The sequence below is a fragment of the Microtus oregoni genome, unplaced genomic scaffold (genome assembly GCF_018167655.1).
Source record: "Microtus oregoni isolate MIOR12 unplaced genomic scaffold, Mior012 000010F_ref0000083, whole genome shotgun sequence".
Taxonomy (NCBI): domain Eukaryota; kingdom Metazoa; phylum Chordata; class Mammalia; order Rodentia; family Cricetidae; genus Microtus; species Microtus oregoni.
The window spans coordinates 40,799,273-40,824,621 of record NW_024543069.1 but is presented as its reverse complement, the minus strand read 5'-3'; the positions used below and the strand labels follow the sequence as shown (position 1 = coordinate 40,824,621).

The 25,349-nt window shown below is 38.6% G+C and overlaps 2 protein-coding genes and 1 non-coding gene across 3 annotated transcripts in view; 1 reads left to right on the top strand and 2 right to left on the bottom strand.

Annotated features, from left to right (window-relative positions):
* Positions 1-9,367, top strand: part of Ccdc39 (coiled-coil domain containing 39) — a 32,198-nt gene extending 22,831 nt beyond the window's left edge. The window contains exons 13-20 of the mRNA XM_041658923.1: positions 776-984; positions 3,792-3,915; positions 6,391-6,550; positions 6,907-7,013; positions 7,659-7,799; positions 7,915-8,091; positions 8,186-8,259; positions 9,158-9,367. Coding sequence (XP_041514857.1) covers positions 776-984; positions 3,792-3,915; positions 6,391-6,550; positions 6,907-7,013; positions 7,659-7,799; positions 7,915-8,091; positions 8,186-8,259; positions 9,158-9,311 — 1,146 coding nt within the window. The 3' untranslated portion in view covers positions 9,312-9,367. The remainder of the gene's footprint in view (positions 1-775; positions 985-3,791; positions 3,916-6,390; positions 6,551-6,906; positions 7,014-7,658; positions 7,800-7,914; positions 8,092-8,185; positions 8,260-9,157) is intronic.
* On the bottom strand, positions 7,015-22,321 carry Ttc14 (tetratricopeptide repeat domain 14). Its single transcript, XM_041658924.1, has 12 exons — positions 21,805-22,321; positions 21,196-21,320; positions 20,893-21,092; positions 19,656-19,740; positions 19,412-19,541; positions 19,056-19,211; positions 18,666-18,737; positions 18,140-18,259; positions 17,917-18,039; positions 15,955-16,072; positions 14,920-15,029; positions 7,015-14,191 (listed from the first exon to the last, which is right to left on the bottom strand). The coding sequence occupies exons 1-12, from the start codon at positions 21,960-21,962 to the stop codon at positions 13,276-13,278; spliced, it is 2,313 nt and encodes a 770-aa protein (XP_041514858.1). The 5' UTR covers positions 21,963-22,321; the 3' UTR covers positions 7,015-13,275.
* Positions 20,263-20,369, bottom strand: LOC121453075. The gene has a single exon (XR_005974952.1). It is a non-coding gene; the product is annotated as a U6 spliceosomal RNA (small nuclear RNA).
* Positions 22,322-25,349: the final 3,028 nt, after the last annotated feature.

Below are 25,349 nucleotides of genomic sequence, written 5' to 3'. Positions count from 1 at the left end.
TTTTGAATAGCCAGTTTATATTCTTGGTTCATTTTCTTCCATTCAGGGATTTATATTTGTTTTATAAATTATTTTGTTTTGTAAAAATAACTCTTAAATATTGCCAATATTTTCCCCATTTGCTTTTAGAGTGTTTTTGACATGAATCATTTAATATTAAGTTTCAAGAGTCTTTAATGTTTATGTGTAGAAGCTTGTGCTAAGTCAGACAAATGTTTGCTCTTTCTACTGGGTTGCAGTGATTCCATCCGTTGCATTGGCATGTCTCATTCACCAGTAGCATCTTTCTGGACATGTGAGATGCAGTAATCTCGTCTCTTGCAACCTGAAGGCTGTGCTTGAGAAGCAGCCTGCTTTACACCCTCAACTGTTTGCTCTCTGTCGTGGGAGTCGATCCATTTGTCGACTTCTATGCTAAACTCTACACATGGAAGAATGATTTTAAACAACATATGCATTCCACATTAGTTTGTGATAGCTATGTTGGAGTATAAAGTGTTTATTTGTGGGATTTACATGTTTCCTGGAATATTACATTTCGATTGTAGGAATGCCTGTATAGTCTAGTAAAGCTTGGACTTAAATTTAAATTAATAACAATGATTTGGAGCAGCCACAGCTCTCCATTCTGCTTTCTTTCCTTGCTAATATCTTAGTCAGTGGTCTAATTGGGAAACGTGTTTTCAAGTTTGACTTTTACCTCAGTAAAAAAGAAAAATACCTTGATTTTGATATAGAAACAATCACATTAATAAATATTTTGTTATGTTGGTAGGATTTGATGATTGAGGACAATCTTTTAAAGTTTGAGGTTAAACGCACCCGAGAGATGCTGCACGGCAAAGCAGAGGAAGTCCTTTCCCTGGAGAAAAGGAAACAACAGCTGTACACAGCAATGGAGGAGAGAGCCGAGGAAATCAAGGTGCACAAAGCCATGCTCGCCTCCCAGATCAGATACGTTGACCAGCAACGACAAACTGTGAGGTGATTATCAGGGTTTTCTCTGCTAAAGAACTTTGTAAAACCATGTCAGGGTGGTGCCAAGAGAGCCACTTGACACCACCCTCATGCCCATCTTTCTCTGACTCAACTGAAAGGTTTTGACTTCAGTGTAAGACAGAGGATGCACTGAGCCAGAGGTCTAGGTGACTTTCTTTAGGCTAATCCTGTACCCTTGACACATATCCCTACTGAGTAATCTACTTGATTTTTAAAACGCATGTGTATTCCTGTATATGTATATGCAGGTGCACGTTCCTGCATGTGGAGTCCAGACGACACTCTCGGGTGTCATCTTCAGAAATATCCTAGGAGCCAGGGTCTTGCACTGGCTCAGCGTTCACCAATTAGGCTGGTTTGGCTGGCCCGTAAGCTCCAGTCACCATCTTTGGTGCTGCCATTGGACTTGACACTTTTACATGGGTTCTGGGTCAAGCTTGGGTCCTTATGCTTGCAAGACAAGTGTTTTGTCAATTAAACTATCCTGGCTCTCGGAATTGAGTTTGGTAGAATTTCTAAACATGGTCCAGTAAAACGTTTCCCTTATCTAGCTCTAATAGTTAAGCATACTGAAGAGATCTTCATGTAGAACATTTTCCTATCATTTATGAGATATTGCTGGCATGTTATTTTTTGTTACTTCCCTTTAAAGCATGCCATTTTTGATTGGTTACTGGCATATATATTATTTAATTTCTATGTATCAAGTATTCAATAATCTCACTAAAGTAATTTTATCAGTACACATTAATTTTCTGGGCATTCCATTCATATCATTTTTGAGTAAGTTTTCCTTCCAGCCTTTAAAGCCCTTTTCTTTACTGTACTTGCTAGTTCAATGCTAAATAATGGTAATTACAGATACCTTTGTCTTTTGCCTGATCTCAAAGGGAGAGTTTCCTTATTTTATAATTTAAGAGCTTCTGTAGCCTAAATCTATTTTTTTGATGGTGCTGGTAATTGAAACAAAGAGTTCATGTGTGCTAGATAAGCTAACCTACATACCTCAGACATGTTTTGAGATATCCTTCACCATGTTCAAAAAGCCAATCTTCTTTTTGCTCAAAATTTGCCTCGATTTTATTTAAATGGAAATATATATTAACTTTTAAATATTTTCTGCATTTATTGACATCACTTCTACTTTGATCTGTTAGTGTAATTACAATAAGCTTATCAAAGTTACCCAGAATAAATTTATCCTTTGTACATTCTGTATTTTGATAGTATTTTATGCACTTTAAACCTCCATGCAAATGTCCTTTGGTTCTCTTTGCTCCTGCTACCTGGTTTTTGGAGTGTGTATATGCCTTCATAAAATGATTTGTGTTTACCTTTCTCTATTCTGGTCAAGTATGCAAATAGTTATTTTCTTTATACAATTTTCAAGACTTCATTGGTGAAGCTATTGGGGCCTGAACTTTTTAATAGGGAATATTCAAACATGGATTCAGTTTACTTGTTTCAAAAATCTATTTTGTATTTCTATTTGATTCAGTTCTTATAATTTTTTTTTTCTCAAAAAGCAGTGCTTGCTGCTGCAGTAATGCTCTAGGAACACATCTATTTTTTTACCTTCCATTTTTTTTCATGAACTCATGAAACGATCCCCTTCCCCAAGTCATGTTTTCTGTTTTTTATGCTTCTTCCCTTTCTTTCTTTTTGGTTTTTTGAGACAAGGTTTCTCTAGTTTTTTTGGAGCCTATCCTGGAACTTGCACTTGTAGACTAGGCTGGCCTCGAACTCACAAAGGTCCGCCTACCTCCATCTCCTGAGTGCTGGGATTAAAGGCGTGCACTACCACCACCCGGCTTCTTCCCTTTCTTTTTTAAAAAATTATATTTTATTTTTTTTGAGACTGGGCATTGATACATAACTTAGTCTGGCCTTGGCCTCAGTCCTGCATCAGCTTCCCAAGAACCAGGACTGAAGGTGTTTGCCACCATACCCAGCTTTTCTTGTTTAGAGAGTTGGAAGATGAACTTCTGCTCAGTCTGTGATCTTTAGCTGATGAGAAAGTTATGACCACAAAAACAATGAATACGTTAGGTCACAGCAAGAAGCAAGTCAATCTCCACCCTGCCATGCAGACAGTACCCTATTATTATTATAACTCTTGAAAATAGCTCCTGAAAGTTTACTCAAACAAACGGAAGAAATAACATTTAAAAATTTGACACCAAATGTTGACACCATGAATTGTTTTATTTTTTTTATTTTTTTATTTTTTTTGATTTTTGAGACAGGGTTTCTCTATGGCTTTGGAGCCTGTCCTGGAACTAGCTCTGTAGACCAGGCTGGTCTCGAACTCACAGAGATCCGCCTGCCTCTGCCTCCCGAGTGCTGGGATTAAAGGCGTGCGCCACCACCGCCCGGCTGAATTGTTTTATTTTAATGCCTTGGAAAGAGAGGTACTATAACCCTGTCTGTTTGAATAGCAAATTACGGTCATATTTCACTGCAGAGCAAGTTAGGTTTATTTCCCACTTGAAACTATTTGAGGCTCCTGAGCTGTAACAAAAACCTGTCTGTGTAGTATCTAGCTGAGCCCCTTCTTGCCTTCCTGAGCTGTGGGAGCAGGCCCTATAGACAGGAAGCTCCTATCTCCTTCTGTTACAAGCCTCACGTCTTCTGCTAGCATCCATGGAGCTATGACAAGTAAACTTGGAGTCCTTCCCATAGAACTCTTAAAACAGGGAGCACTTTAACATGCTTGAGTACAGCAATCATACAAGTCCAAAGCCCTTCAGTACAAACTCTTATTAATTTTAATTTCTTTCTTTCCATATTAGTGCCGAGTTTCATGAGCGGCTAAGTAAAATTGATAAGCTTAAGAACAGATATGAAATTCTTACTGTTGTCATGCTGCCTCCTGAAGGAGAAGAGGAGAAAACACAGGCCTATTATGTAATAAAGGTAACGTTTACCTGAACATCTGATTGTATGAAATACACACATACATACATTCACACCTCAAATGTGCAACAACTAAACTTAGTCTAGGTTTTATCAGAAATTATTCATGGCACAAGTGGAGAAAATAGTGTGCTGCTTCTGCAAGGATGCCAGTTCTGCTGGACTGAGGCCCGCCACACTGACAATCATCTTGACATCTGCAAAGGCCTGACTCCTGAAGGAGGTCACACTAAATTACTAGGTGTTGGGACCTCAGCACATCTCTCATGGTCACAGTAGCTCCTAGTATTGGTCCTGCAGCAGCCTTTGGCCTGTGTGTGAGGCATACCAGATTGTTTTCCATGTTTCAACTTTAATGTCTCTTTCTGCTTAAAAGCAAAACTGGAAAATATCCTTTATATTTCATTCCTAAGATGCTAAGTCTTTATAAGTCAGTAGTCTTGTTCTGACCCAAGTTGAGTGCTACTATCCAATAAAGGTATTTTAAGAAGCTGTGATATTAAGGTTATCTGTTTCAAAATACCAACTTTCCAACCCCAAATAAAATGTACATTATAAATATAAAAAATCTGATTTACCTACAGAGGTAACAATCATTTTAGGATTTAAATGTACACCTAGAATTAAGTCAGGAATAAATAAAGGAAGAACAAATTAAACTAATTCAAAGAATGAACTGAGCTTAGAGAAGGGACCTTCACTAAAGTTACTCAACTGTCACGTACAATGTCTCACTCATCCCAGCTTTCTCCCACCACACTATTTTATTCAACTGAAACAGCAGATCTGATTTTTTATCATTTTGTTTTGGCTATATGTGACACATACCTATTGCGTGTGTTTCTACGTTAGTTTGATGTTTCCATACGTGTACATGGTTAACTCAGGGGTAATCACATCTCATGTATCATCTTTGAGGGTTTATTATGTAAATGTTAAAGGTTCAGTTGCTAGTTGGTAATTTTTTGGGAAAGTACTGGTTCCTGAGAATAATAACCTCATCAGTGGATTAAGTCATTGATATTTAATTCAGTGGAATATCTATGTGGGAGGTGGTAGGGCCTAGGCAGAGGAAGCAGGTCACTGGAGGCATTCCTTGGTAAGGTTTATATTGTCCTTTGCTTCCTGGCTAGCAGAGTGAGCAGCTAGGGTTTAACCATACACACATACTGTCCTGCTTTAATACAGGCCAAAAACAACCAAATGAAGGATGACACCTCTGATACTGAGCAAAAACTGTGGGTTTACTTCTTTATGCCAAGTGTTTGCCACAGCTGACAAGCAGTATATGTTACAAAAGTATGTGGAACTCATGTTAAAAATGCCAGTCAAAATATAAAGTATGGGGCTGGAGAAATGGTTCAGTGGTTAAGATCACTGTTCTTGCAGAGTACCAGAGTTTAATTCCCACACCAAGAAGCTCACAACTGCTTGTAACTCCAGTTCTAGGGATACTCCTAATCTCAAGAGCATGCATATATGCAGACATACACACATACACATAAATAATAATGAAAAAGATAATGAGAACAGCTTTCTCAACTTGATTTAAAATATGCATATCTAGTGTCTGAGGAAGACTCTGACTTAATACTAAGCCTTAAATACATACCGATGCTATTCTGTCAACCTCAGAGTTCTTGGGAATTGTAGAGAATGTTGATGGAGCCTATCACAGAGAAGTTACCTTTGTAAAAGTTCACTGTGTAGGAAACTTGGATTTTTTAAAGCATTTACAGTAATTTATAGTAGTTTCCTAGCTACATTTATTATAAGTACTACTATCAATTGTGCAGTTATCTTCAAAATTAAAAAAAAATTCTTTATGTGTAGGTGTGTGTGTTTACACACCAAGAGCATGTACCCAAGGCCAGAGATGTTAGATCTCTTCAACTGGAATCACAGGTGGTTGTGAGCTGCATGGTATGGGTATTGGGAACCAGAACTGGGTGCTCTGGGAGAGTAGCAAGTGCTCTTAACTGCTGAGCCATCCCTCAAGCTCCAAAGTTATCTTTTAAGTTGTAACAAAATATATTAGAAAATATACACACATTGTTTTCCTGGGTATATGGTTACCTTTTACCCTTATCTGAATCATATAAGAATCCAGTTCCCAAAGTTCTGTCAAACCAAAATACTCTTTTGATTTACTTAATTTCAAGACCTTCTTTGAGTCACCCCATTTATCTTCCTAGAGATCTAGTAGCTGCTTAGCTATCCCCAACCCCCATCACTCACCCTTCCTCCTGGTGTTTTATATAAGCACTGGCTACATTTCCACCATGGTTTTGTATCCCATATATATGCTGTATCGTGGGATTTGGTCTTGTGTTTTAAACTGAATACAAGAAGTAAATGCCTGGTAAGCATGTGCAGGTCCTAAGGTAAGTAGAGATTGCTGTGAATGAACTGCTATCTGTTTCAATGCAATATCCCCAGTGATAAATAATGGCAGCATTGTTCTGTATTTTATAGGCTGCTCAAGAAAAGGAAGAACTTCAGAGGGAAGGTGACAGCTTGGATGCTAAGATCAACAAAGCGGAAAAAGAAATCTATGCTCTGCAAAACACCCTGCAAGTACTCAACAGCTGCAACAACAACTATAAGCAATCTTTCAAAAAAGTGACTCCATCAAGTAGGTGTCAGTCACTGCGAGCAACGTGGTGGAGGCTGCAGTTAATGGAGAGGAGGAACACTAGTCGAAAATGTGCCATGATTGAGCCTAAAGAAAAAATCAATAATGCACCTTCCTGATTGTTTTAATCAGTATTAGGTGTGATTTACATCAGTAGTTTTATTGGTATATGGCATATCTTCTTTAGGAATTCATTTTGAATCTGAAAAATATTGCTGCTATATCCTAAGAAATGTCTACTATACATATCTATACTGTTTTTCACATGGATCTAAGACATTTAACCTTTCATAAGTGGTTTATTTTGTTAAAGTGGCTTTCTACATATTATACTGGAATTTAAAATTCTTTTGTAGGTGATGAGTATGTAATAAAAATTCAACTAGAAGAACAAAAAAGGACTGCAGATGAGAAATACAGATACAAACAAAGGCAAATGAGAGAACTTCAAGAAGACATCCAGGTGAATTCTGTAGTTTTTTTAGTAATTAGCCATAAGTAAAGGGCAACTGCCATCATTACTACTCAATCCTGTATGAAAAGCATCTTCAGGGAAGCAGACCATAAGAAACATACACCTCACTTAAAAACAAGTTAAGGAAACATTTAAGTAAATCAGTTAAAATCCTATTGCTGGGTGCCAATAACTTTATTAGTTATCAACCACATCTAGACAATTATGACTTATTCACTAACCATTACTAAGTGACCTTACTGAATCACTTAAAGAGCACAATAAGATTTAAAAAACAAAATTTAAAACAGAAAATCTAGTGACAGTAGATACTAGAACAAACCTCTCAAAGACTGAAGAACATGCTTCAGTAAGTAGGCCCTAACTAAGGGAACAGATGACACACAGCATGCATCTCTGGATAATTTCAAGTAACTGTTTCTATTTTTTCCAGTTCTATAAAAAGTTCCAAGTGGAATTATATTCAAAACTAACAGTGTCATTAGACTTCTTATCCATTAATACTCTAAACATAGTATATATATGTATATATATAAGCAGATACAATAATTAAAATTGAGGGACCATCTGGCAATTGGCAATTTAGTCTTTTTTATTCTGATCATGAATGTGTTGATATTTTGTTTTCTACAGAGTATGGAAAATACTTTTGAAGTCATAGAACACTTAGCAAATAATATCAAAGAGAAATTATCAGAGAAACAAACTCATTCCCTTCAACTGCGCAAAGAGACTGAGGAGCAGCAGCCGAAATTAGAACGCGTGACTAAGCAGGTAGTTTCTTAGAGCTGTCCCTAGCATTCACTTCTGTCATGTACCAAATGCACTCATCCCCCTTCCCTGAACTTGGTGGAATTTAGGTTTAATATTTGACTGTTATTATTAACAGTGTGGAAGACTCAAAAGAGAAATCCGCATTGTGAAAGAGACGAATGACGAAACGCTAGAAGAGCAAGACATTCAACTCCGTGAGATTAAACAGTTTCACAAGGACATTGACCAAATGTTAGTCAATGCCATGGAAAATGCTGAGATGCACATTATCCTTCAAACATACTTTGAGCAGGTAATAGAGCATATGTCTGTGTATCTGATTAGTTTTCGTCTACAATGTTGCAGGACTAATGATAGTTTATTATTACAATATGATATTCTTCCAGAATGGGTTAGAACTACCCACAGTTAAAGGCCCAAGCTCCAGATCCTCTTCACAGTCTTCCCTGCGGTCAATCAGGTAAGGGCAAGCTTACTCAAGTGGGGGGGGGGGGCTCAACTCTCAGGGCTGCTGCTGACCAGCATGCTGCTCACTCTCCTCACCTCAGCAACCTCACTATGCAAGCACAGCCTAGCAAGACTCCTGCACCTGCCAACCTTGCAGGCATACTCATTGTAACTAGTAAGCTATTTTAGGGGAATGAGGGTGGGTGAAAATTGAGGTGATATAGCTAACATTTTGGGCAAATTCTGAGAAAATTTAAATCTTCTGAAACTGTAAAAGGGCAAGTTAGACGCACAGTTTTGTAATCAGAGCTGCTCATGTGAAATCCTATGTAATCAGCTTTTATTTGTGGTTGTCTTACTTAGCTTAATGCAACCCAAAAATTAGTGGGATAAATCATGGACACTAAGTCTTTGTTGACTTTTAGCTAATTTTAGGATTTCTAATCTCCTACAGTTGACAGCTATTTACTAGTTTTTATTAGTCTGTGAAACTTTCATGAAAACTAAACAAAGCATCCTCAAAGACAGTATTTTAAGTTTAATAACCTGCTTCTACATATTTTAAGCCACTCAATATATTTACTATTACATATTAAATTTTCTGTACTTTTTTATAAAACATTATTTTAGAACCAAATTATTTACTATTACATATTAAATTTTCTGTACTGAAACTTTTTACGTTTAGAAACTGATTACGGTTGAAAATAACTTGCTCACAGAAACTATTGAACTATTTAATTAAACTATGTTCATTTCTTCTTTTGAAAGAATGGTCATACTTTTAAATTTTATTAACATTAATGGTTTTTCTTGTTCTTTACTTATGGAATTATGATACTTTTTTGCCAATTAGATCTTTTAAAAGTACATTTTGCATTAAGTTTACAGTAAATCCTTTCTTGTTTTAGGTCGCTTGAGGACACAATTTCTCCTGTTTCTCCACCTTCAGTTAAAGTATTACAGCTCAGCTTCCCAGAATCTCCAACAGGAAGCAGTAGTTCTAGATCAGCTAGTAATGGCAGTAATTCAAGTACTCCAAAAGGAAAAAAGCCCAGCAAATGATTTTTTTTAATCTCTTGTACAAATTTTGAACACAAATGAAAATCTCATTAAGTCTTCCTTTTTCTGGGGTTCCATTTATTAACGATATAGGCCTACTAAAATAGTATTGGAAGTACTGCAGACCAGACAAAGGAGCCCCCTCCCCCCTCATAGAGAAGGAAACTGCAGAACCTTAGGCAGGCCACACGTGATTAGGCAGAGGGAAATCAGTTTTTTTTTTTTTTTTTTTACTAGAACACTGATGTCTATAGTGTTAGATGTTTTATGAAGTCACACATATATGAAGTAAGATTCTTTCAGGAATACACTTCTAAAGAGTCACTGCATATCTCAATAAGGAAATTTTCATTTACTCTAAATCACAAAATTACTTTTTAAAATTAAAAACAAAAAGCAAACAACAACAATATTCCCCTATTCTTTTTCCCGAGGGTAACACACACCTACCTGTTAAAGGCCTTTTATTGCGGGGGGGGGGGGGGGGTTGGGGTGGAGGGTGGTGGTGGTGGTTTTAATTTGTAACGAAAGACAGCATCATTAACATTTATACTCCCTCGGTAGGAAAAGCATTGTATATGTATATATGTGTGTGTCCATATATACTTATCCCTATATATGTATACATAAGTTGCTGTCTCTATTCTGATCTTGAAAAAACTGAACATATTAAATTTACAATGGAGGTAGATATTGCATATTATATTTAAAATTAGTTTTTCCAGCACTTTGAACTTTTTGGATGAGAGTGTGAACTACTACTATAAAGCTAGATTTAAATACATTAGCATTCAGGTAGATAAAGGAGCATATCTTTAAACCTTGGGAAAAATACTCATTACAAGAGTGATTGTCTTAGACCCACTACTCAGTTACTACTGAAAAAGCAGTAGTGTTAGTAAATCTGTTTCTACTGATGATCGCTTTTAATTCAGAACAGGAAGGTATAGTTAAGTCTAATAACTGAAATGGCAAAGAAAATTGTGGGCACTTTATAGTTGAATGCTGCCAAAAGCGTATGACGTTTAATCCATCATCATTTTGTTTACCAATATTGGGATTCTCAGTCATATATTACTTTGTAAGTTATTAGGAACTTAAAACATTAAATTTGGTGTTATATGAAGGCAAGGGTTTTGTTTCTTACTAGGAGGCTTACTTTTCTATGCTTTTTTCCTTGTAATACAAGGATGGTTAACTTATCAGGTCTTATTGAAGTAACATAAGATATAAGCAAAACATACTGGCTTTGAAGCATAGTAATTGTACTTTAAGTAGTTAATTTCTACCTATGGAGTTACTTCTAGCCCCTAGTCTGCAATGCCCAGCATCCACATTTATATTACTAAAACCGCATATAATAATGCTAAATGGCAAGACAAAGGATCAACCTGTTTACAGATCTGGAGTTATCTGAACACCCAGAAGTCACAGGACAAAGCTAACCGGGGTAAATATACACTATGGACATAGTAATGTGGAAGAAACTACTGAAGCCACCACTGAGGATCAATTAAAATCCGCAATATTTTTTCCTGTGATGACTCCTTAAATAACCCAAGGAACTGGATGCTTAGATTAGTGCAGACTGCTTAAATTAGTATGTCTATTCCTATTAAGAAAGATGTAATCCTATTAGGAAGCCTGTAGTTTCCAAATTCTGACAGCCTACTCCACAAGGCACTCTCCTAAGGGTTAAGTAAGATATTATGTGTAAGAGTATAAGGTGTACTAGGAATTCTCAAAGATAAAGTAGCGTGCAGGGAGGTGTTTCTACTTTTTAACAACAACAAACTCCCACTATGGAGGACTAGATAGGACTAAAACTGGAATGATTACTACATTGAGCACGCCTAAGAGTTCCTCGGGGCTGGGCTGTCAAAATGGCTCTGTGGATAGAGTACTGTCTGTCGAGCCCAAGTGTGACTCCTGGGACCCATGAGGTAGAAGAGAACTGACTCCCTCAAGTTGTCCTCCCATCTCCACATATGTAGCACACACGCTCACTGTTTTCCCTGCCCAATAATAGTGATAATGAGTTCCTTGGTACAGAAACTAACATTGAAGTGATTCTCCAATTTCTGCTGCCATTATTTATTGTTCTTAATCAAGGTTTTTCCTATTGTGTTTTTACAGTAGTTTTCTATCACTATAATTTGGTACAAATAGTATATATCATTACTAAAGTTTTAGTATTTTACTGGTATAAACAAACATGCAATTAGTCCTCTTTTCCTGCCACTCCCTCATCTTCCTCATGTTATGTCTGTGGTGTGCTGTGGATAATACTCTTGTACACTGTAAAGATTTGTCTCTCATATTGGATTAATAAAACTCTGATTGGCCAGGCAGGAAGTATAGGCGAGACATCCAGAAGCAGAAGAAGCACGATGAGAATGCTTGAGAAAAGGTACCAAACTACATGGCTAAACACGTGTAAGAATTATGGGATAATTTTAAGTTATAAAAGCTAGAAGTAATAAGCCTGGGCAATAAGATACACAGTTTATAATTAATGTAAGACTCTGTGTGCTTCTTTGGGACTGAATGGCTGCAGGATTGGGCAGGACAGAAACTACCATCTACAGTTGTGGATCCTATCCAATGACCAAGAAGAGATTAAAATCTCATTGCCATTTACTTTTTCTTTTTTTTCCTGTGTAGCTTTGGTGCCTGTCCTGGAAGTAACTCTGCTCTTGTAGACCAGGCTGACCTTGATTGAACTCTGAGATCCGCCTGTCTCTGTCTCCTGAGAGCTGGGATTAAAGGCGTGTAATCACTGCCACCTGGTGCTTATTTACACTTTCTAGAAGGTTAATTGAAGAGCATCATAAGTACAACAGCTATGATACCTACTAATATCTCCCAAGAGTCCACTATTCAATTTTTAGTAATTCAGAGATGTTCTCTGGCAGTCTAAGATTCCTTCGTTAGCTGTTTGTGTGTACTGTGTTTGTGTATGGCTGTCAGAGGACACGCACTGGGAGTCAGTTCTCTCCCTAGGCCTTGAGTCTTAGGACTGTACTCAGGTCATCAGTTTGGATAGTCTTTTATCTACTGAGCCATTGCAGAGGCCTAGAACTGATTCTGTCCTTCGCTATGATTCAGAGAAAAGACATCAACAGAGAAGGTAATAGAGTAGAAGAAGAGGGAACTTCAAGCCAGCCCTCCACTATTTAGAAACATGCCTACTGACTTCCCAAGCATTTGCGAGGTTAAGACAGAAGGCGACCAGATTCACAGGGTGCTTCTCTGCTGCTATTTTTACTAGCAGTTATTTCCTATTCTCATCTGTCTTGTCTATAATTCCCTAAGAATTTTGTAAATACTTAAAGTTAAAATTTTTCTTATGAACATAACCATTAAGTAAAAATAATAATGGAGAAATAAGTAAAGCAGGCTCTGATTAACCAACTTTCATGGTCTTATTCTTAAGGTATTTTGTTAAAGCTGGGAAAAAAACAATTTTCACAAACCATTTATATCAGGTGTTAGAGGTAAATCAAGTCATAATTTATCACTTAAAAATGAAATGGTGCAAAAATTTTAATGCTTAAAACAAATGACTTAAAATAGTACCGTTGAGACATTTAGCCATAAAATATTTCCCCTCAGAAGCTAAGGGCTTTTTAACAAAAGAGAATGAAGTACTTTTTGATAAAACAATCCAACTCTTCAACGTAAACGTATTTCTCTCCAACAGCGAAATATGATAGGCACAGGGTTCTCACAAACCCCAAACATGAAGAAACAAAGTGCTCAGAAATAGCTTTAGGAGAAAAGCTTAGACTGCCAGAATGAGTTACATCTGCACAGACCCACACTCCTGCATCACTGACTATGGCGAGGACTGATAACTGAAACTGAGAAACTTCTTGTAATTTGGTACAATTTTAGATCCAGAACCGTTTGTTAGATTAAAGCATCCCCAAACTTCTAAAAACTTAGTGAAAATTTTCTAAGCAAATTATTTTTTTGGCTTATTTCCTTTTTCTTTCTCAAATTCTGCTATCTGATTGAATATATTGAGTAAATTCTGAGGTAAATTTTTCTTCACTCTGCTTTCTGGCTGCTCTCTGCTAGTCAGGGTCTCTTCTGGAGCCTCGGCTCTGTCCCCCTCCCCACAGCTGTCCTTGTCATACGCACGTTCTCCTTGACTTGTATTTAACTGATATCTTGCCTCATGTCTACTGTCACGTGATCCAGAGTAAGTGTATTTTTTGTGTTTTTCAAGTGACTTCCAAGAGTAGTCTGAACTTGCTGGTGAAGCAGAGTACTTCACAGACCCCGGCTCCCACCTTCTAGAGTGGTCTTTTCTTCCCTCTGAGTCCTTTTCACATCTCCTGTAACTAGATGCTTTCATCTTGTCCTCTGAATTCCTACAGAAGGAATCCAAGGAATTTCTCCTATTGGAGAAATATTTTTCTGATTTATATGGCTTTTCAGTTTTGCTACTACCTGCGTGGGTTTTATAGCTATTGTAGAAATCTCGTGTGTCTTCAGACCTACCTCCCAAGTCATCTGGCACTTCAGCTGAAGATGTGAGAAGGCATCGCTCTTTCTCTTTTACCTGTGTGCTTGGACACTGTAACCTATCCTGTTTTTCCAGCAGTTTCTCCACTTCTTGTTTTTGATTAAGGAAAGATGCTGAAGTATTAGTTGGAACTGGGTAGCAGTCATCTTTCCTATTCTGATCTATGTGACTCAAAGATGTCTTAGACCAGTGCCTCTTTGAACTGCGAGAAGACTCTGAGCGATTCCTCTTACTTTTCTTATGCCGTTTGTGACTAGAAGAGGAAGAAGATGAGGAAGAAGAAACGGATTCATCAGCAGAAGAAACACTTGAAGAGGAAGATGATGATTTTCTTCTTTTCTTCTTTAGCCTTAAAAAAAAAGCAGTTAGCTCATGAGACATGTTAAGTACAAAAATGCTATCCAAATATCCTCAAGATCTGACTTTATTCTGTATCCCTTGAAGATGTTCTACAAGCTGTCACTCAGACACAATAATCTCAATTACTGCATTAAGTTTCACCATGAAGCATGACATCTGAGACTGTCTACGGAGACAGGTGTCACTTCAGGCAAACCCACAGCTTCTGAAAGATGCAGTGACTTTTCTCCATTGCTTATGCCCTCCTGCACATGCAGGAAGCAACCCGAGTTCCCTATCTAGCTCCCAGTAGTTTCACCACGTTTCCCTCAGCACTATGGACATTTTAGTGTCAAACGATTCTTTACTGAAGGTAGGAGCAGACACTGTCCTGTGCACTGCAGGACATTTAACTGTCCTCTACACACTAGATGCTAGTATTTTTCCACAACTTACAACAGCTACAGACCAAACCACCAGTCTAGGAACCACAGCTCCTCTTCTAAAAGCCTATATCCCAGGAACAGTAATTTAGTCTACATTTTAATCCTTATTTTTAAAAAGAATTCTAAGCTTAGACTCTGCTTAATTTCTTTCGCAGACAGACATGTGGAACATATGCTTGCTAAGAATTATCACTTGAGATACTTTTTTTTTTTTTACTTACTTTACCTCCATATGGCACTTTGGTTTCAACTCAGTAGTTTTAAGTTTAAAATACTGAATATTATAGTTTACCTTTTCTCCTCTTTTAAGAGCTTACGCAACTTTTCTGCACTTGTTTCTATTTTCTTTGTTTTCTGCTTTTCTTCCTTTTCAGCTTGTTTTTCTCTTAATTCCAAAGATTTCTTTTAGAACCCAGATATCGGAAAAAACCACACGTTAAAAATAAAAGTAGCAGGATATACAAAAAACAGTATTTAAAAGACCACCCCCCCAACCAAAAGCCCAATTTAGTATAGACAAATCACCATACAGCCAGTATTAAACAAGTTATTTTTTCCAAATAAAAAATTAATGACAAACATTGGGCATTAATCATTTGAATGGCCAGAACAGTATTGAGGACCATATTGCAGATGGTATCCCAAGAAAAACAGGGAAACCATTGCAGTAGCACCAATGACCCAGAATGCAGGGAAGATAAAAAAAAGATGAAAAATTATTTTTGAAAATTGAAAAATGTAAACAGGACACCAATTTTACAAATAAAATTCAAATAAGGACATTCCACAGAGGTGAATTGAGGGGAAAATCACCATGTTCAAATACAAACCATTTTAAAAATAGCACAGGCCAGTTGGATGCATGATTACATAAGAAATCATTTTCCAGTTTGTGGATGGGGATGAGCAGCACCAGATGTCACAGACACAGCAGCAATGGTCCAATTCAGAAGAAAATGCATGAGAAAACATCATCATCAGTATTACAGGAAAGGACAAGTGAAAAATGTCTACAAAGGTTTGCATAATTAGCTCAATTAAACCAGCAATACTCGTAATCTTATAACCACCCAGTAAGCTCTCTACAAAGGGGAGCAATCAAAATCACACACTGAATTTAAGCATAAGCATTCTCTTACAGGGTATTTCTACTCTTGAGTACAAACAAAAAAGCAGACGTATTACAATGCAATGTCAAACCTAGTTAGGAGAAGCTATTCATTTTCCTAATAGTTCATCTAGATAACCTAGTTTTTCCTAAAAGAATATGACATTTTGCATTAATTTTAAGCATCATTAAAACTTCAAAGAGGAAATAAAGAATCACCTGCATATACTTATGAAGTTTCTGCAAAGCATCCTCTGCGTCTTTAAAAGTCTCATCCAAAGCCAGAGCTTTCTTATAGTAACTTTCAGCATTTAAAAACTTTTCTTCTTCTTCTAACCTATTAGGAAGATACAACATTTTGTAAAAATTTATCCACGTACATACAGAAGAGGCTTATGACAGAACTCAGAGGAAAATTGTGTTTAGCAAATTATTTTCTAATTACCTACTCATGTGCTTACTTAGTAAAAAGACAACTTACATAAGATGGTTTTTTTAAAGTAGTTATGAAGTTTTCCTTTCTATGGAAAAGTTTTCACTGGAAATCCATTAAATTTGGGAATTCACACACACAGTTGTAGATATCATTTACAATCATTATCATATAATCTACAAGTCTATGCTGTGAAAAACCCAAATTAGAATGTTTGGGTGGGTGTGGTGACATACATCTGTTATCCCAGTGCTTGGGAGGCAAAGTGGGAGAAAGTTACCCTGGCTAATATGACCTAAATAGCAAGTTCCAGGTCAGCCAGGGCAACAAAGAAAAAGGAAGTTTGGATATAGGGCATTGAAAGGACTTTACAAAGTACTTCTGTAGGAAGGAAAAAATTATTACTGCAAAAGAAATGGGATTACTTTTCTGTCGTAGACTGAATGTAAAGAGCTGAGGGACAAGACTTGTGGTTTGGATAACTAGTTACTGTAGCCATTCGCTCAGCTACAAGATCCCAACACTCCAAGAATAAGACGACCTCATTTCAGTGGTACTACTTATTTACTTGTGACAATGAAAAATCTTTTCCAGTCACTAACCGAAATCTCATTAATTTGTGGGCATTCTCATCCTACAAATACTTGGAAGGAATGCTCATCCAAGCAAGAATGGCCAGGCACAAGATATATGATATAGACGAGATCAAACGTTCTTCAATAATAGCAGAGGGCTAGGGATGCAGCTCACTGTCACAGTGTTTGCCTGGCATGTTTGAGATACTCTGGATTCTATTCCCAGTATTACAAAAAGAAAAGCAGCAGATGGTCTTATCAAAACATTTCATGGCTTTTAGTTATTAAGGTGAATGCTGTCTATTTGAACATGGCCATGAATGAAGTTGTGCAAGATTTCTGAGAACTTATGAGAATACTCCAAGTCAACAAGACAGGACTTCTGTAACCTTGTTCCTCTGTACCAGGGATTGTACATGTGCTTCTATGCCCTTCCCAGGAGTAGTTCATAGGAGTGGGTTTACTTCAGACTTCCTGTTGCCTCTTTTGTTACTGAAAATGTTTTCACACATGGGTTGCCCTAGTGACTGTACCTAAACCCATACAACCCTGCCTATCTCTCAAAATACCCTCAGATTATAAACTGTCTGATCCTCTGAATAAAGCTGGCTCTTGCACGAGACAATTTTATTATTGCACGTCAATTTTAGGCTCCACTCTCCCAGGTTCAGGCCACCAACTAGAGTGGCAACACTGCCAAATACTTCTAACTCCACATTTAATCTGAATTTGCGGGGTTTACCAGACAGAGCAGAGCTACAAGCTGAATATAACAGCAGAGTCTTAATCACAATTTACTAGAACCGCTCAATTCATATCTACAATATTACATACTATTACAATAAACAGATTTAAAAATTAAACCCTTTATTAGAACAAAATCTTTTGGTATATACTCTGGACTAGAGCACTTATTCTCTTATAATTTTTAATTTATATTTCTATGTAACAAAAACATACATTCAGAGCGATTAACCACGAGTATCTCCAGAGAGAGAGACAGACAGACAGACAGACACACACTCCCACTCACCCTCAAAAAGGCAGGAAAAAGGGACCAAAAGGCCACCTGCCCCACCCAAAACTGAAAAAGAGTACTTTAAATTACATGGCACTATAGGAGTTGGTTGCAAGTTGGACTTTTACTATTACTAAATGAAATCCCATACTTACTGCCCTCCCCTTTCTACAAGAGTCTGGCAGAGGTATTTTCTTGCATTCCTGTGAGTTGGGCAGTTTTCTAATGCTAGCTCAAAATCTTCTATTGCTTTGTTCAAACTTCCTTTTGTTGCATACCTAGAGACATTAAACAAAATTAGAAAAATTTAATCTTGTGACCTACTTAAACATTTTTCACATTCTTAGAAATATTCCTTAAAATCCAAAGTTAACTTACAATGCTCCACGAGCTACCAGAGCTTCCACATTTTGTTTGTCTATTTCCAGAGCTTTATTGTATTCGTTCATAGCATCCACATGTCGTCCAACCTTAAAATAATCGACCCCAATCTTCACACTGAAAACACATTTATAAAACATTGCAAATATTTCACAAAGTATCTAATAAATAAAATGTTAGTATAGATGATTATTAAAAGAAAATGCCTTTAAATTGGACAAATACTTAGTTTTCAAATTATTCTTGTATACTTAAAAAGCACCCTGCTTTTATAGATTCTCATAGCAAACATTTATGAAACTTAGATATCAAGACACTAATTCTTCCTGGAAAACAATCTGAGTAAAACTTAACTCTGATAGGATGTCAATATTAAGATCAATATAATACCTATACAAATAATGCTCAAGGTTTTCATGCATTTGTAAATACAGTCTAGTTTTAATGGCGATGAAAGAATGCATGCCCGACCAGAACTTTCACACTGGGTAACTGCCACTTTTAGACAAAACAACCTCCATACCATTTTAAAGCCCAAGATGCTGACTGCTTCTTTCTTAAAGCCAAAGCAAAATCATCTTCAGAGAAATTTTTGCTGTGAATGAAAAAGCGAGTCAATAAACACTTTAAAAGTACAGTTCATTCTATCTCTGATACAGACTCAACAGTGACATGGTGACTACTACTGGTCGTAGTTCTGTTCTTAAGCACATCCACAAGCTTCTGGACCTTCTCTACTTGTCTATGGCACATCCTATGATTGCTTAAGCCAGATTAGGAACAGACACAATTGCTTACTTTAGCCAATCTTCGGCACCGTCTTGTTGCTATGGCCAAATATGTTCTGCAGCTATTCAGCTTCTGAGCTACTCCATTCCCCTTACCACTTAAGAGAATGCAATTATACTTTTACCTTTGTAGGCCTCTCATTAATGATGGTGGATGAGATTCATCTATTCCTAGTTTCTCTAGAAGGAATTCAACTACTCCTGGATTAACAAATCCCAGAGAACTCTGCATGATATTTTCATAGGACTCCAAAGAATTACTATTTAGTTCAACACTCCTCCTTAAGGGGGAAAAAAATGAGAAACACAAACACATGAGCATAACAATTAGCAAACCCTGCTTCTACTAAAGACATTACTTTATGAAGTTTAAATACTAATACACCAAGCCTACAATAATGGGGTTTATAAAAACAAAACCCCACTTAACAATAAAAAAATTATAGTTATACTTTGTTAGGGGTACATAAAAGATAAATACCTGTAGTACAAAGGTAGCTCTTCAGAAGTAATCACACCTAGTTTAATGTCAGATAGGTGTGGTGGAAGAGATGAGCTGTACAGAGATACTGCAAGCTTTTCATGGTATCTGTCAATATCCTTGATTCCAGCTTTTAAAAAAAATAATAAAAAAAGTGAAAACAAAACTAAGCTTTTCAAACGTTACCTTCTTATATTTTCAACATTAATTTGATAATTTTAATTAGTATGTTGAAACTGATCACCTCGAATTATGTCACCAGTTTGGTAATACGATAAAGGATCTCCATGGTTACTGTGAGAAGGCACATCTCTTAAGGGACAAAGAGCCTGCAAAGAGAAGTATTTGAAAACACCATACATTTCACTCAGACCACAACAGTAGCTCCTTTTACCTCAGCTTTTCATTATGACTGGGTAAATCTTCATATGAAAATTAATAACCCTAAAGTCTAACACTATTTTCTTTTTAATGAATGCATAATTATACATGTTTACAGGGTAAAATTATATAATATTTACAGGGTGGCAATTCAATACACATATGCAATGTATAATTATCCTATTATTTTAGTGTAATAGAAATACAACATTTGTTGTGTTTATCTTCGAACTTTCTCATTATAAAACTTCAGTCACAGTACTGTGCTCTAGAATACTTTTCCCCTATCTAATTTCACTAAAAATAGGGTCTTTCAGTTCCATTCATTTTGCCACAGATGGCATAGTTTCATTCATTTTGACGGCTTTTATGCATTTACTAACAGACATGTCAGTTACTTAAACTTAACATCTGTAGTTACAATTTGTGTCCAAACACAATAAAGTTTTTTTTTCTAGGTTTTTTTTTTTTTAAATATGGAACGCTTCACGAGTTTGCATGTCATCCTTGTGCAGGGGCCATGCTGATCTTCTCTGTATCGTTTCAATTTTAGTACACGTGCTGCCGAAGCGAGCACTGTTTTCTAGTTTTAAGAGTCAAAAAAGACAACAAAACAAAGCTATTTCCATTTGCTAAATGAAATGTGAATTCTCCTTAAGTTTTATAGTTCTTCCTTTTCAGACGGTGCGATGGTTTTAAAGGAAGTATTCTAAATGGAGGCAAACTATTTTGTCACAGTGGAAGAAAGCTGTACGTTGATGGTGAATATATCATAGGAAGCTTTTTCCAAATTACTCACATATACACATCTAATGTCCAACTATTAAGCATCCGTTTAACCAGAAGATAAATGTCCAGGATTCCAATGGACATCATCTTATCAACTAATAGACCTCTATGATTTTAAGAAAAGAACTGACCTGCAACCAGAGTACCCCAAATCCTAAAAAACAAAAACAAAAAACAAAACAAAACAAACCCCAAAACGGAGGAAATATAACACTAGTACTTGTTTTTTAGAGACAGAGTTTCAACAGAGACCAGCTAGCCTCTGCCTAAGTACATTCATTTCTGAACGGGATGACCACCAAGGAACTTACTGTGATCTCTAAGTGAGATATGTCCCTCATGATGCCACTTCCCAAACAGATCAACACCATGAAAAAACCGAACTCTCGAATAGAGCTGATTCTTCCAATCACTATATCACCACGTTCAATATCTCGGAAAAACAGCTCCCTCCGGTCCAAGCCTGGGATCTCCATGAACTGCTCTAATGGTGGCATGACCGCATAATGATCTGGGAAAAGAAATTCAAAATCACCACAATAATGTCGCCTTCCCTCTCCTTCGCTATACTGCCGAGAACCAAACTATCTTGAAAGCACTCCAGAGTAACTTACTGTCATTGTCGTCATGCACTTCAGAGGACGTAGGCGCATCTGATTTCCAAGACAGTGCAAAAAGCAGGTCTGCTTTTTTGGAGATGAATTTTTGTATTTCTATGTTGTCAACTCTCTTCTCTTTCCTTAAAGGGGAAGACGAAGGATTAAAATTGTTTTACAATCCAAGCTCGTGCTTTCATCACCCAACCCTCCCCAGAGTTTCATTCAGGCTGTATCTCTGGAGGGAGTTTTTATTTATTTTTATTCTTTTGGCTTTTCAATAAGTATCTGTTTAGTACAGATGTGTGGCATCTATATGCCACTGTGCAACTGGGGTCATAGGACAACTCTGGGGACTCCTCTCTTGCCACGTGAGTCCGGGGAATAGAGCTCAAGTCAGGAGGTCTGATGGCAAGTGACTTTACCCACTGAGCTCTAGAAGTTTGAAGCCCATTCTCCCACGGTCGCCACTGGGAAATGGGGGCGGGGAGGCTTTGAAAGCTTTGCCAGCGATTCAGAGGGAGCAAGCCGGCTTTTCTGCCAGGGGCCAGTGCTGGGCCACACACCCTGGACTCCTGCTCTGCACCGGCCCTGCGCACGGCCCGGTGCAGGTCACGGTCCCCGTACCTGCCAGCTCCCTGAGGAGGTGCCGCCCCGCGGGCGGGCTCGGCCGCCGTGCCTAGGAGGCTCCGGAAGTGCGGGTTGTCTTGCTGCTCGCTCCGCAGCAGCGACAGCAATGCCGGGCCGTGACAGCCCAGGGACTGTCGCAGCAAATCGCGGTCCATGGCCAGCCCGCCGGAATCCGGCTCCCGAGCCCGCGCTCCTGCAAACCGAAAGACTCGGCCGCGCCACGGTAACCTCCCGGAAGCGTTCTTTGCGGCGGGCTGCCACGGTCTCGCGAGACTCAGCGGGACTACGGAAAGCCGTAGGAAACGCGAAGCGTGTCTGGCGCAGAAGGCGGGGTAGGGTTTGAGCTGTGCCTAGTGGGAACGCTTGCCTTAAGCTTGTGCGACACGTCACGTCCCTCGGTCCGCACGGCTCGAGCTCGGGTCTGCGGTATAGTCAGTCACCCCGCGCCTCCGAGCGCAGTGGGCGCAACGAGTGGCTAAGGAGCCGCGGGGGGAGGTTCCCTCAGCGCGGTCAGCTGGGGGCCGGGCCAGGGCAGGGACAGGGTGGGCGGGACAAGGCGGGGCGAAGTAGGGAGCGGGGGCGGGGCAAGGGCGGAGTGGAGTACGGGGGCGGGGCAGGGCGGGGCAAGGGACGGGGGCGGGGACAGGGCGGGGCGGAGTAGGGTGTGGGGGCGGGGCCGGGGCGGGGGCGCAGACAGGGCGGAGCGGAGTACGGGAACAAGGCGGGGCGGAGTAGGGGCCGGGGGCGGGGAAAGGGCGGAGCTGAGTACGGGGGCGGGACCGGGGCGGGACAATAACGGGGACAAGGCGGAGCGGAGAGCGGGGGCGGGGACAGGGCGGGACAGGGCGCTGCGTGTTCCACAGAGGACTGTGTTCTGCTGCCCTCCCAGTGTCATAACTGGTCCAAATCGGCGCTCCCAGGAAAGGTGCCTGGTGGACCGAAGGGCCGAAGAAAGACCGGGACCTACCATGAGTAGCAGCCGGAGGTGTGTCCACCACGTACCTCACTGTCTAACTCAAGCCCGGTTATCGTTAAAGTTCCACGCGCAGGGCCGAGGCTTGCCTCCTCTACTTATGCTGGCCTCACACTGCAACAGCAGGCAGCAAAGACTAATTCGTTCTTCACTTAAGACCCGCACCCACCGTGGAGGGCCGGGCCTTTTATAGCTACAGGCGTTTTGAATTCATTTCTTCTGCAATAAATACCTTATTTTGAAAGGGACAGAACACTGAATATTTGACCGATTCACAAGGGGTAAAGATGGAGTGAGAGGATTAGCGCCAGGGTTTTCAGGACGGCAGTCAAGGGCTCTATCACTGAACCCGGCTTACAATTTTTTAAAACTTAAAAAAACCTCCAGGAAACTTTTAAGAAATATGACTAATTTAATGAACTATGGGGTAGGGGAGCGGGGGAGGGGACACAAGTGGTGAAGGAAATTGCTGAGTATCACAAACAGATTTTCAGTGTCGGATTCCTAGGAATACTTTTATTGTGATTTCAAATTTTCATTTCTTACACATATGCTTATCCTCTAACAAACACCCTAGAATACCGGTTCAAGACTAACCCATATCACACAGAGAGACCTTATCTCAAGACAAAACAAAAATAACTCTTTACTTACAAGCCATCAATTCACTTATTTTGGATAAAGTAATAAAAAGGATTTTTTCAAGAAAAAAATGAGGACAGTTGGAGAACTTCAGGTTTACTATAAAAGTATAATAATCAAGACAGTTTTTATAGGTTCAAGATAGGCAGTTCAACGCCTCTGACTAATGAGCCCAGAAATACAATTCTATAAACAACATCAACTGATATATGACAATGAAGATAAATCAGTTGGTAAAGATGATCTTTTCAATAAATTGTGCTTCAATAACAAAACATTCACGTACAATTTTAAAGACGGGATTCTACATATAGACTTACACTTTACAAATAAATTCAAATGGATCGTGGATCACAACATTGTGGAAGCCCAAGACAATAACACAGGAGAAAACACAGCTCATATTGCCTTTAGACACCGCACCAAAGGCATGATCCATGGAGAAACAGTGACAAGATGGACCTCACTGGAATGAATTTCTTTGGACTTGGACGGATGTCTCAGGCAGTTGAGAGCTCTTGTTGCTTTCGCAGAGAACACCAGATTCTGTTCTCTCACCGACATGGTGGCTCACAATCACCTGTAACACTTCCAGGGGAACATAATGTCCCTTCCTGACTTTCAGGGTCACCACCATTCACATTCAGATTCACATTCACATTCAGTGCAAGTCTATAAACACAGATATTACATATAGAAATCTAAAAAATTAAAATGTTCTAACTTACAAAAGATTCCATTCAAAGAATGAAAAGCTAATTCATAAACCTGCAGGAAATGCTAACAAAAGGCATATGCAAAGAATTCTTAAAATAATGATGAAAAAGCCAATAAAAATTTAAAAATGAGCGAGACATTAACAGTGTGTCTGCGACCAGGAAGATATACAGAAGACAAATGCACATATGGAAACATGTACTACATCATATGGTATCAGGGAAATGCAAATTAAAATCACAATGAGGTACCGCTATGAGCTTATTAGACCAGATTCCAGAACATTAGCAATACTAACATGATAATAAGAAGCAATAGAATTCTCCGCTTGTGGGTGTGAATCCTAAATGGTACAGCCACTTGAGGAAAGTTCTAGTGCTTTTGTACAAATCAAAACATTATTGCCACAAAACCCAGTGATTACATTGAGCTTATTGGTAGCTGAAAACTTACACAGTTTTAATCATATTTATCAAAAATTAGAAACTAAGATGTCTTTCGACGGGTGAGCAGATAAACTATGGTATCATTAGGCAATAGGATACTTATTATTCAGCATTAAGGAGAAATTCGTCACCAAGCCATGAGAAGAAATTGAGTAAAGTTAAATACATATTAATGAGTAAAAGAAGCAAATTAGGAAAGGTTATTTACTAAATTATCCCAACTAATGATAACCTCTGAAAGGAAAAACCATGGAGACAGCAAAGAATTCTTTGGTTATCAGGACTTTGGGGAAGGGGGCGGCGGGGGGGGGGGGGAGAATAGACAGCCCATGGAGCATTTGTTTAGGGCAGTGAAACTGCTCTGTTGGCTAGTGTGATGGTGTTGTGCGATCCACTGGGGGCTTGAAAACGAAACTAGACAAAGGAGAAAGGAGTCTTTTCCTTGCTTCAGTGTTTGAACTGGGGCATCTAATTTCATCTTCTCCTCCCTTCAGAGGAATAGATGTCTGAGTAGAATCTGAATCGTTTATTTGCCTACAAATTTCAAGATGTCATTATTTTGTACCGCTGTGTAGCACTCCATTGTGTAAATGTGCTACATTTTCTTTATCCATTCTTTGGTGGAGGGACATCTAGGTTGTTTCTAGGTTCTGGCTATTACAAGTAATGCTGCTATGAACATAGTTGAGCTCATGTCCTTGTGGTATGATTGAGCATCCTTTGGGTATATACCCAACAGTGGTATTGCTGGGTCTTGAGGTAGA

Bases quoted from the DNA above. Each gene is read 5' to 3' on its own strand.
- Ttc14 (XM_041658924.1), bottom strand. From the start codon at position 21,962: ATGGACCGCGATTTGCTGCGACAGTCCCTGGGCTGTCACGGCCCGGCA. The intron at 19,741-20,892 runs GTAAGTTCCTTG...TTCTCTTTGCAG, and splicing joins TATCTCACTTAGAGATCACA to GCTCTTTGTCCCTTAAGAGA. The intron at 16,073-17,916 runs GTAAGTATGGGA...TCTTCCTAATAG, and splicing joins CTTGTAGAAAGGGGAGGGCA to GTTAGAAGAAGAAGAAAAGT.